Source organism: Cornus florida, unplaced genomic scaffold, assembly GCF_030987335.1.
Source record: "Cornus florida cultivar Cherokee Brave unplaced genomic scaffold, ASM3098733v1 CherokeeBrave_3.0.0_Hap2_Chr02, whole genome shotgun sequence".
In the NCBI taxonomy this organism is placed as follows: Eukaryota; Viridiplantae; Streptophyta; class Magnoliopsida; order Cornales; family Cornaceae; genus Cornus; species Cornus florida.
Genome location: NW_026775572.1, coordinates 23,495,432 through 23,508,339, shown reverse-complemented (window position 1 = coordinate 23,508,339; position 12,908 = coordinate 23,495,432). Strand labels below are relative to the sequence as shown.

The 12,908-nt window shown below is 35.9% G+C and overlaps 1 protein-coding gene and 1 pseudogene across 1 annotated transcript; both read left to right on the top strand.

Annotated features, from left to right (window-relative positions):
• The first annotated feature begins 39 nt into the window (after positions 1–39).
• LOC132294280 (uncharacterized) lies at positions 40–1,106 on the top strand (annotated as a pseudogene).
• Positions 1,107–8,608: 7,502 nt separating this feature from the next.
• LOC132294277 (uncharacterized) lies at positions 8,609–11,252 on the top strand. The gene is made up of 2 exons (XM_059792074.1): positions 8,609–9,688; positions 10,659–11,252. Exons 1-2 carry the CDS (start codon positions 8,830–8,832, stop codon positions 11,003–11,005), a joined length of 1,206 nt encoding a protein of 401 aa, XP_059648057.1. The 5' UTR covers positions 8,609–8,829; the 3' UTR covers positions 11,006–11,252.
• Positions 11,253–12,908: the final 1,656 nt, after the last annotated feature.

The window sequence follows — 12,908 nt, the reverse complement described above, 5'->3', positions numbered from 1 at the left end:
AGATGCTGAGAAACTTCAGTTGGGTTTGAGAAGAATTTTAATTCCTTTTATTTACAATTAGTTCGGAGTATTTGTGATCTTCTCACTGTTGTCAGTTTTCCGATGATCCAGCAAATAATATCACACCAAGTGTGAAGGTTTTCTGTTTTCTGATATTAGCTTATTTACTTGTTAAAAATATACCAACATATTCTTTAGTTTGTTGGGTTTTATCCATTTTCACTCCCAACCACGAATGATATACGTATGGCTTCTCTTCAGCATCTTTTGTCTCCCTTTTAGGGATGATTTTCATAATATTCTTTGTCAGAAGTAAAAGAAAAATGTTTACATGAATTGAAAGAACATTCTTCAATCAACCCAAATTTCATTTCTTTTCCATTTGTACAGAAATGAGAAAATTCTTTAGCTTCACAGCCTCAAGGGATTTGCTCTACCGCTATTTTTTTTGCCTACACCGGCCTCCGGTCCGTCTCCACCGACCTCGGCGACGGCACCATCATCCATTGCTGAGTACCCACAGCCCGCACACAAACCAAACCCACTCCTCCTTCACAGCTTTGGAGCCAATGCCACATGGCAATACTCCGATGACATTTCAACGTCTACGTGCCGGACCTGCTCTTCTTTGGCCGCTCGTACGCAACCAGGCCAGAGCGGAGCGAGTGGTTCCAGGCTTGGTGTTTGATCAAACTGATGGAGGCGCATGGGGTAAGAAAGATTAGCCTGGTTGGGATCAGCTATGGTGAGTTTGTGGTGGCGCAGTTGCCAGATGCGGTGGAGCTGGTGGTGCAGTGTTGTAGTGGGGTGTGCTTGGAGGAGAGGGACATGACTAAGGGTCTGTTTCGGGTGTCGGATTTGGAAGAGGCGCAGACCCCGGAGAAGCTCAGAAAATTGATGCAAGTCCTTCTCCCTCCCTCCCTGTATATCTGGAATACTTAGAACGAACATTCAAATTGAGAAGGCTGATACATTCAGAGTATAGAAATCCTTGGACTAACATTCTGAGTTAGATTGTCAAGTCTGAGAATTATTATTCATTTGTGTGTGTGTGTGGAGTAATAACGTAGGCTTTGTGGCAATCTTATATGCATGCATACACTGAAATCAATGATTATAATGATGTCTGACTAATTGAATGTTACTCCGTTTGCTAATCTCACATTTTCTTTGGAATAATTACACATTTGTACCAATGGGGTATTATACTAAATCATATGAGCTCTGCTCTCCAAACGAAAGGTAAGTTTTCAAGGCTGGGGTAATATTGGAAGTGTGTTGCTTGAACTTTTGAAAAAAACAAAAGTAACACTTACGTTATGTTTGGAAGCATTGAATTGGTGGTCTGATTTTGGAATTAGAAAAAGCACTTATTCCCAAAAGCAACAATGTTTGTTCTATTAAATTCTCTAATAAATTGATATTTGGCGAATGCTTACAAATTATCCCATAGTGTGAATTAAACCTAAAAAGAGGGGGAAAAAAAAAAAACTCTTAGGATACTTAATTTGAACCAAATTATGAAAGCGTTATCCCTTAATTCTTCAATTAATATAACTCTAGATTTATGTGTTTATCTCTTTAATATTATTACTTTGCCAATCTTCTGCAAGAATGCAGGGCATGCTCTCAACTTGGAGAAGCCTACGGAATTCATCAAGCACTTGAAAGCATTTCTTTTTTATTCACAACGATTTTCTTCTAAAATAGATAAAAAAAATAGCTAATATATCAGCACATTGTTGCACGTAATGCTATTTCTAATGGTCTTGTCTCTTGTTAGTGGTAGCAAAAGAAAGGACAGGTGAGTCACTAATGCCTCTAATTTGTTTAGCAAATTGGGCATATATTCAATTTTTTAATTTTCTGATTAGTAATATTAGGAAAAAAAAAAACATAATATTTCGAGTATTTATATGTGGTATGGTACCATTGGCCCAATAAACATTTATAAAAACTCTCTATTTACTCAGCAGAAATTATGACTAAATATGAATAAATATTTATACTCGAGGTTTTATATAATACTCTCTCGTTCATCTACAAATGATCAAAGATTGAATTATTTATCGATAAAAAACTGAAAAAAGTAATGATTCAATGACTTGATTTACGAACATTTCCAAGCGACCAAGCTCTTGTTTCCAATGCACGGCGTTCACATTACCATTTTGTTCATAGAACTTTCCAGTATTATGTGTTGTGGTCCCATGGAGTTACATGTGAAGCTTAACCAATTTTATTTATTTAATTATTAATATTATTTTTTATTTTAAAAAAGATGGTCTGTGTAAACCGTGTGGAAGCAAAAAGTTCCCTTCTAGACTGTGTGGAAGCAACATCTACACTCTCATTCTATACTTTCACAAAGTGTAGTGCCATATCAGCAATTATGGAGACACGTAACTGAACATTTTTTGAAGATTTATTTCTCGCATATTTCTTTTATATTATGTACTTATTTATTTTATTATTTTAAAATTTGTCCACATACTACTCATACACCATCAATTTATTTTGTAATATTAAAAGTACACAAAAGGCCCACTATTTCAAACGTAAAATCACTACTTGACTCTACACATTTGGAAAATTTGAGTGTAGAATATCAAGAGAGAACCACAAGTGTAGGATGCGCACAACAGAGACCTTGGTTTGTTACAGGCTGAGATAATATCCAAATAGGCCTGCGCTGGATGCTCTTAATGAGCTCCAGCACGCTCTCCATGAATTTTGGGAATTCTGCAAAAAGTAGAGCTGAGTAATTTAGTGAGCACAAGTACTTGATGTCTAATTGCAAAAGAGGACTTTTTCTTTTTGGTAAATTCAATTTAGGGTGAAGTATAATACGCCTTGAGATTTGCTAAAAAAACGTTCAGATAAAATTTAATTTATTTTGATACAAAAACACTCCCTCAAGTTTGATATAATTATCAAATATACTTTAATAGTAATAAATTAATATTTTTACTTTTTGACTTTTATATTAACCTATTTGAATATTAAAATTATCTTTCTAACCTCTATATTTTTAGATATATTTATTTATTTATCTCTCAATAATTTGTATATACACATATATAATCACCGGAGAGGACGACGCGTCCCTTACCTCGGTGTCTTCTTCACCCCACAACGGAGGAGAAGGACGGTTGTGTTGGACACGCCAAAGTCGCACGTCGATAAGAACCCGCCGACGGTTGTGGCTTACTCCTTGCCGACTCATTATTCTTTTACAGAGCTTCGACGAGTCCATGGCAGAGAGCTTCGCCGACGACCGTGGCCCACTCCTTGCCGACACATGATCTTCTGCAAAGCTCCATCTATTCCATTACAGAGAGCTCTGCCGACTCTAAATCCTTCGAATCCGACGAGGTTGACCCTAGATTCGCAGCCCACCTTCGATTCCATCGACCCATAGAGCCCCATAGTCGCCGATGAGATAAGTGCGGCGATGGTGAATGGATATTGTCGCCGTCGTCGCTGCATATTGCCAGCCACCATAACATCGCTGCCGCAAATCGCCGCCAAACTGCTCTCTCTCTCTTGCGAAGGTGACTGTAACAGCTAACTGGCAATTTCGAACTCCGGCAAGTCACAACAAAATCTGGCCAACAGAATCCTCATCTCCATTCCAAAATCGAAGCTCTTATCTTCAACGATGTGCCCTCTGTTTTATTTATTTATTTATTTTTGTAATTTATGTGATGAGATTGTAGTTAATTTGTATTTGTTTCAATTATTTATTTTGTTAGGTATTAATTTTCAATGATATTGAACTGTGCGAATCGATTCGTTCGATGAGGACAATCTGCATATCATTGCTGGAATCGATGGGGTCGGCGGAATCCATTGAGCCCATAGTTGTCGATGAGGTGAGTGCAGCGACTGTGACGATAGTGAGTAAGTGAGGGTTGTGGTGTTGATTTTACTGTGGGTAATGAGTTAATGATGGTGGTTGTGAGGGTGGAGATGGGATGGTGGTGGTATTGGTGCTAGATCATGTCGGAATACGCAGGTGTGGTTGTTGGGGGTAGAGATGGCGGTGGTGGTTTGGGGGTGGGGGCTGGTAAGTGGTTGTGGATTTTGGTGCGGTGGCAGCGCGTTGTAGGGTTGTAGGATTGATTGGGCGATGAGGGTAATTTGGTTATTTAAGTAATTTGATATTTTATAATTAAAATTAATAAAATAATGAAGAATAAAATAGACTTGTCATATGTTTTGAGGTTTTGTTTGGGCCACAAGTTTTAAAGGGAGTGTGATTGTCTAAAAATAACTAAACTTTCATCTATTGTCTTTACTCGAAGCTTCAGGATGTCTCTGTAGTTTACCAATTTATTAGAACAAAAAGGAATATAGAAAGAGGCATAAGCCAACAGCTCACTTACAACACCAAATCCAACACAACAATGATTCAAAAATCACACAAAACACACATACACCAACTTAAATACGTACAAAAGTCTTCTTTAGCAATTCACCAAGCTTGCAGATGAAAACTCGCCAAGCTTATGAGCCTTCGGTGCAATAATAAAATTGTTTTATTGTGCATAAGTCATCAATTCAAAACAGAAGTAATCTTTTCGCGTACTAAACTAAAAATAGTTCATACAAATGCCTCTTTGGCCATATTTGTAATGACCATAATAAGTGTGATCTTAAATTCTACCGTATGATGTTGCTCTGACATTATGTGATGAAGCTCACGATTTCATCTGTATACAAAACATTTGACATTTTTCGGATACAGAAAATGCTATTATTTTTATAAATAATAATAAATAAATAAAAGTATTACAAGACATACTACACTAACCATCACACGTTACATAAAATAATAAGTCAAAACAGGCCTGCCTAATTAATTAATAATTAGGAAAATGAATCCTGGTGCTAACTTGTAGTAAAAACAAACATGGGGCTTAAAACCGCAATACTTGTATGTGTGTTGTTGACCCAACTATGTATGTAGTAGCACATAGTAGCACTAGTTTCTACGCAACCAACGTGGTAGCACACCATTTCCTACGCAGCAATACATGAAAAGTCTTACCTTCCTAAAATAAAAATAAAAAAAATACATGAAAAGTCTTGAATGGTCCAAACTCCACCAATATATTTTGTCCTTATTTATCACAAATATCCCCACAACATGTGCTAGTCATCGTCTATACGTTATTATTGTATTATTGTATAGCAGCACGATACTCTGCCATCAAACAGACAGTTATGTAAAGAGCATCTACATGTGTGAGTTACCATAATCCTTAATTGTATAGTTTTGTTAAGTGAATCGGCGCGTGTGAGTGATTATATTTGTTATTGTATAGTTAAAGATGTTAATTTAACTTGTTTAGTGTCAATTGTAATTTGGAAGGAAAGTGACAAATTCACAAAGCTCCGAGTAATAATATAATATATATATATATATTAAATATTTCTTTATTAACTCTTTTTTCTTCTTCTTATTTTCTATGATAATTTTAAATTTTAATAATATTTTTATTATTATAATTGTTAAATATTTAGTTATATTTAATTTTTTATGATGTAAATTGTAATGACAACCCATGAGGTTTTGGTCAATACTACACAAATGCAGTTCAACAATTTTTTGGACAACGACAGCTCAAAGGTTTCAAATGTCATATTTGATCTTGATTATTTAATTCGATTAATTCACAAAATATCAACTTGTTAATTGACGAAACTAACTCTCGTCCTTAGGCTTCTCTCTTTTACCCTAATTTCTAACATTCTTTTTTATTTCTTCCTTTTTTGTAAAGGAGCCGTCGAAAACTCATATTCTCTCTCTTCTCAATCTCTTTCATTCCCCTCTGTAATTTATTTGTTTATTTATTTTTGGGGACTGGCGGTTGAGGAGATAGCAGCTAGGACAAGTTCTCAAAATTTGGAGAAATTTTTTTGGTGTGGTAGTGTTGGGTAAATTGAGGGAAGGAAAATGGGGATGAGAGAGACAAGAGAATTGGTGAGAATGGTGACATAAAAACAGGTATGTTGTTTTGTTAAAAAAAAATTCCCCTTAATTGTGGTAGTGGTGGCGGGGTTAGACATGACCCCAATTTTTATTATTATTATTATTATTATTATTATTATTTATTTTATTTTATTATTTTTTTTTTCATATTGTTGTGGTGGCGGTGTATGGATTTGCCATGGCTATTGTGGCGGTTGTAGCGGTTATGGTGGTTATAGTGGTGTTTAGATTATTTGTTATTTTAAAATTTTTATTTATTATTTTTATTTTTCTGGGTCCATTCTGACAATATATGTATAGAAGAGACGAAGATATTAGTTTGGTCCATTAAAATTAGTTAGAGGTTAAATTTGTAATCTCATGTTTTAAATGTGGTATTTGACAAGTCAAAGGGCCTTTGGGTCATTTTAATGCGTGTAGAGGTCTAGACGGAGTGTGTATGCAAACTTTCGAACCTAGGGGTGGTGGGATTGCACGCCTGTTGACCGGCATTTGAATGGCATTGATCGAAATTGCAGGGTGTCAATGCAATTAACCATTATATATATATATATATATATATAATTTATCTTAAATTTGTTCAAATTTAAATAATATTTCTTAAAACTATGTATAGAGAACTCGGAAGTTCCAAACTCTCCCTGACTTTCACGTGGAACAAATTTTGAAAAAAAAAAAAATTGTGGGAAAGGAGAAATTCTTAGATGGTCTTGAACCATTAACACTTAATGGACCAGTTGAATTCAATTTCTCCTATTGAAAAAATTACCTTAATGCTGCATTTGGTATGTAGGAATAGAATGGAATGCAAGTGGGAATGATCATTCTCATTCTATTGTTTGGTTGTAAATATCAAATGTGTAGGAATGAAATGATAATAACCATTATAGTATTTGGTTGAATCAATTTAAAATTTAGAATGTAATAAATTTTAAATTAAATTCTCCAAAATATCCCTCTTAATAACAAATAAATTATATTAACAAAATGACATTTTCTAAAAAAATTTAAAAATAAATGGTGGCAGTGGCAGTTGTGGATGGTGGTGACGTTGGTGGTGAAGGTGAAAAGCGGTAGTGGTTTAGGTGGCGATGTTGGAAAGTGGTAGTGGTTTAGGTGGCGGTGTTGGAAAGTAACAGTGGTATTAATAGTGGAAGGCGGCGGTGCGATGGTGGAAGACTGCAGTAGTGTTGGTAGAAGATGGTGGCAGTAGTGTTGTGATGGTAGTGGAAGCCAATGGAGGCGACTGTAGTGGTGGTGGAAGGCAGTGGAGGTTGCGGTGGTGGTAAAAGGTGGTGGCAGTGATGGAAGGCGGTGATGGAAGGCGGTGGCGGTGGTGGCGGAAGGCGGTGGCGGTGCTGGTGGAAGGCGATGGTCGTGGTGGAAGGTGATGGCGGTGGCTGTGGCGATGCTGGTGGAAGGCGATGGTCGTGGTGGAAGGCGATGGCCGTGGCGGCGGCGACGGTAGTGGAAAGCGATGGTGGTGATGGAAGGCGGTGGCTATGGTGAAAGGCGATGGCAGAGGCGGCGGTGGTAAAAGGCGATGACGGTGGTGGTGGTGGAAGGCGGTTGTGGTGGTGGTAGAAAACGGTGGGCAATGGTGAAAGGAGATGGCGACGACGATGGCGGGGTGCTGGTGCTGTTGGTGGTGAAAGGTGGTGGTGAAAAGCGGTGGGTAATGGTGAAAGTCGGTGGCAGCGGTGTTGGTGGTGGTAGTGATGGTGGTGGTGAAAGGCGAAGGTGGTGGTGGTGAAAGGCGAAGGTTATTTTTGAACTTGAAACACGAGAGTTTTTTGGAAAGTTGATTTTTTAAAAGAATTTACTTGGGAATGGAATGGCCATTCCATAAGTTTAGTTGTGGAATGAATTTTCATTCTAATGTAATGATCATTCCTACTTTAAATTGCATACCAAACAAAAGGAATGGTTGAAATGGGCATTCCATTCCTGCACACTTACATTAATATATTACAAAGAAATTTTAATGTTAGTTTTCATTAAATTAGTGTAGACTATAGGCGTTGTTTAATAAAACTAAAAATTAAATACTGAAAATTTTAAGAGTTGAATTTTAAGTGTTTGTTTTTAAGCAATAATTAAAAAATAAATATATTTTTTTTGATATCTTTTTGTATTTTCAAAGTTCAGCCTCCAACAAGTTATGTATCTATCACTTCCCCTTTTTAGGGCTCGCATAGCTTTTACTTCTGCTTATACAAAAAAAAAAAAAAAAGAAAAAAAAAGAAAAAAAAGAAGTAATACAAGCCATCACTACTATTTGGCTTCTCTTCTTTGTTGTTGAAACCCCCGTTACTGTTTGGGAATTGCATTGTATAAGAGTTTTTAATGTTGTAAAAGTTTTTTTTTATCTGTTTGGCAAAAAATTTGCTAAAACTCTTCTACTACAAACATAACTATTTTACCCTTCATTCAATTTGATCAAATGTATTATAACAAGCCATATATATATATGTATATAATGATAATAATAATAAAAATAAAACTTTTAATATATCGTGACTATTTTTCCCTTCATTCAATTTCATCAAATTTGTTTATATGTATATCTGCATACATATACATATAAAGTCATGAAAACTTTTAATTTACCGTGATACTCATCAATTGAGAGTTACCATATCTGTTATCGTAACCAGGACTTTCTCCTAGGTTAACAGATGATCACCGCCATCCACCCAATCAAGTACCCTTAACTTCCAAATCTCTCTATCTCTACACAGACACCACAAAACATCGTACATATGCTGCAATAGCTGATTATATATATTACTATTTTAGAGAGAGAGGGCGGAGACCGAAACAAAAAGGCCATGATGGAAACCTCACCGATCACCATAGCTCCTGTGCTTCTTAGGAACCTCCTAACCTCTATATTTTTCTATGCCGATAAACCCCTTCTCAGTTTAGCAGAGAAATACAAACTCCTCCAATTCCTCCGCCATCTCCTCATCTCCACCTTCCTCTTCTTCCTTCGTCTTCTACCTTCTCTCTTTCCTGGCTTGCACCCGTACCCATCCTCAGATCATCATCATCATCATCAAAATTACCCTTTTACCCCTTCCGAAACTGATCATAATTACGTTCCCACCACCACCGGAGGTGGCGGTGCAGGCGGAAGCTGCGGCGGCTCAGGTATCGCTCGAGCACTTTCTCAACTCTTGTTGATTGTCAATGACATCCCCGTCAGTTCTCGTAAATATGAAGTTGTTCGATCGTTAGCTGAGACGCTTATTGATGAGAACCTCCAGGAGGGTTTTGAAGCCCTCCTCGAAGTGAACCGGACGGTCCTCTCCGCGGCTTTTTCGAGAACGCTTGGTCAGCTTGAAGCCACCGCGATCGACCAAGAGCGTCACCGCCACCGTGGTAATAGTGGTGGTGGTGAATCTGGTGATCATGGGACCGATTACAGGTTGAACCGGGTTCTAAGGGCGGTTCGGTATTGCGGTGATGTGGTGTGGACCGGGTTTGGGAAGTCAAGGATGGAGGGGCTTAACCGGTCGGGGAGTTCGGCTGAGAAGCTTGCGGCGGAGGTGCTTTGGCTGGCTCAGAAGCTGTCGGCTTGTGGGAGTGTTGAGGAGGCCGTGGGTAGGTGGGCTTCGGCTTCCAACTTGGCTTGGCTGGCTCTCTCGGCTGAGCCACGGCTGCAAGGATCTCTTGTTAAGGTCTCAGGTATGTTCTCTTTTTGCACCATGCTGTGTGTGGCCCTTGTGGAATATTATGAATTATATAATAATTAGTAATAATTATGAATTATATAATAATTTCTCGTATAATTAAAAGAATTATTTTTATTTTTATTTGCCTTAAAATTAAGTAAGTGCATGTGGATAATTAATAAGATTCCAACAACTTCTTTAGGTAACGAGTTATTTACTAAGATTTGTTCGAGAGTAAAGATACTTGCACGATAGAATTGTTAGTTCTATTATATATAATTAGTCATTAATGCATTGACGAGAAAGTAGAGGGTTTTATTTTTTATATTTGACATACATTAATCAATTAAATATAATAAACTTAACATTAATCAGTACTCTTTTTTCAATTGGGAGGGTGTTACCATAAAAGTTGGAACCATGGACTGTATGTGCGCACTTTTGTGAAAGTTCGAGAGAATTCCCATCAATGTCCTCACATTATCACCACCAAGGTGGCCATTTTCCCACCTCATATCTCATGTTACAGCGACAAGTTGTCACGTATATATACAGCGACGAGTTGGGACCATGTCCCTTCTGTAATCTTCGGTCATATGTTATAATACAATTTTAAATGGTTAATGTGACAACTTAAAATGAATCGTGTAACAACTTCGTAAAAATATTAAAATTTGAATTTAATGATAGTGTATCTTTGAAATATAATATAATATGTTGCGTATTAGATACTCGCTAGTCGCTATTCATTGAGTATTATTTATGTAATATAGGGGGTTGTAATCTGTTGATTTAATAGTACACAAAATTAACATACATATTGTTAGACTATTCTTAGATACACATACATATTGTAGAAACATATAGCCTCTGATTTTTTTTTTCATCTGATATGTCATGGCAATTTCCACGTCAGGATTCATTCTTTGGACTCTCTCTCTTAAATTGTTACTTATTTATTTATATCTTTTCCCCTGTTGTAGCATTCTTATTCAAGCAAGTCAAAGACATGGGAGGAGAGGAAGTTGAAGAAGAAGCGAAAGAGCAACAAAGGCAAACAAAGATGAAGATGCTTATGTCTTGGCTGCCCTTACTATGCAGAGCAAGCAACGGCGTTGAAGCTCCGGTTCTGAGCATTGCGGAGAGAAACGAGCTCGAAAAAATACTGGAAGAGACGATCGAGACACTGAAACAAGAAGAGGAGCAAGAGAAGGTACTGTCTCTGTGGCTCCACCACTTCACCTACTGCCCCTCCTCCGACTGGCCCAACCTCCACGCTTGCTATGCTCGCTGGTGCACCGCTTCTCGCAAGCTCTTGCTCCGCCAATGAATATATATATATATATATATATAGAGTACTCATCACTGTTGGTTTATTTGGAAAGATCCTATTTCTGGTAAGGACAAGTTATGCTCAATTGTTGATTAGAAGGGAGGATTATGGAGCAATATATATAATATTTGTAGGCCTAGCTATCAAAATGGTTTATTCATTTTGTACTTATAGCATTATTTTGAAAAAGAGACATCTATTATGTTAATATTTGACTGGATTAGTTTTGAAAATGTGCAGAAAATAGACTTTTTTGACATCGGTTGAGTCTCAATTTCAAAAAGTCTACTTTTTATTTTGAATTGGTCTCATGTAAAGTTATAGTCTCAGTTCCTATATTTCGTTCTTTACCAGGTCTACCACTTTTAACTTTTGGTATTTTTCTTTTCTTGGTATTACCCTCTAGACTATGTCAATTTTTTTTAACTTGTACACTTAAAGGTACCAACTTATATGCAAATGTAGCTCATAAAATTCAAAAAAAAAGTCATATAGACAGGAAATTTCAAGTTTTCAACTGGTTATTTTCTGTTGGCATATATTTTACTTAAAATTAATAATGTCTTTTAGATTATTGTTTTTTCATTGATTTTTGTTAATACTATTTTATTTTTTTCCTGTACCCAAATGGTTTGAGACAAAAATGAAGAAAAGTAAAAAACAAAATTATTATTGTTCAATAAAAAATGACAATTTTTTTTAACCAAAAATTCAAACAATTTGTAGAGATAAAAAGTATTTACGAGTATAAGAGCCTGCGGGCTAACAACATCAATGATATATATATTTGGTTTCTCAAATAGTGATATATATATTTGGTTTCTCAAATGGTGATATATATATTTGGTTTCTCAAATAGATTAGAATGTGAACATAATGAGAAGTGCTAGCTGCTCATTAAAAAAAAAACAGAGTGATTGGTTAAAAAACAACGATATTAGTCCCACTGCCATTGGAATTAATTTTCAACCAATAATAATACCGAGTTCGGATCCAATGATCACCATCAGGGGTGAAGTTAATGCAGGCCTAGGGCAATTGCCCTGCTGGCCCCGCCCACAATAATATATATAGTTATTTTGATTTTTTTTTATTTTTATATTTATATTAAAAAAATTTAATTAATGCCCTTAAATTTTTAATTTTGAAAATTCTCTCTTTAACTTCTTTTTTTAATATTTTATTCTTTAATTTTTTTTTTTTAGGAAAAAGGTCAAAATTTTCTTCTCAAATCAAATTTTAATTTTAATTTTAATTTTTTTTTAAGTTGTCTAATTTTTATTTATTTATTTTTATTCTCACCGTTACTCAAGTACAATATGTGCAAGCAAATGCCTCTACTTCAGTGGATTTGTGTTTATGATAAATTTTAAAAAATCAAGTTTTGACTTTATGTATTTATTAATTTAATTTTTAACGAGTCAAAAACACAGCTGGCCGTGCATTAAAACTCCGCTGTGGTGGATGTGAATGTGAGCACAATTATGACTGCAACCAAAGCAACCCAAGAACCGTCACAACTCATTATATATGTTGACTATGTCGTACTCCATTGTTTTTTAATACGGAGTGCTGAAGCGAACCTAAACTCCCAAAGCCGTTGATTTCCCAGTGGGCTGCATGAATAATTATTGACTTGGATAATGACTTTATGAACTGTGACATTTATACTTGAATGGTCAAACTGAACCAATTATTTGTGAAACAAAAATATATATATATATATATATGATTACTTAGTCAATAAACAATTCTGCTGCATCATAACAATGTTAGTTTTCATTAACAAATTGGTGGATAGTATTGATAAAATTGCATAGATAATTAAAAATACAAACCAGTGATTAATATACAAGATTGCTAGAAAATCAAAGAAAATAACGATTATTAAAAATAACAG

Coding starts and splice junctions, on each gene's coding strand:
- LOC132294277 (XM_059792074.1), top strand. CDS start 8,830: ATGATGGAAACCTCACCGATCACCATAGCTCCTGTGCTTCTTAGGAAC. Junction 9,689..10,658: donor ATCTCTTGTTAAGGTCTCAG/GTATGTTCTCTT, acceptor CCCCTGTTGTAG/CATTCTTATTCAAGCAAGTC.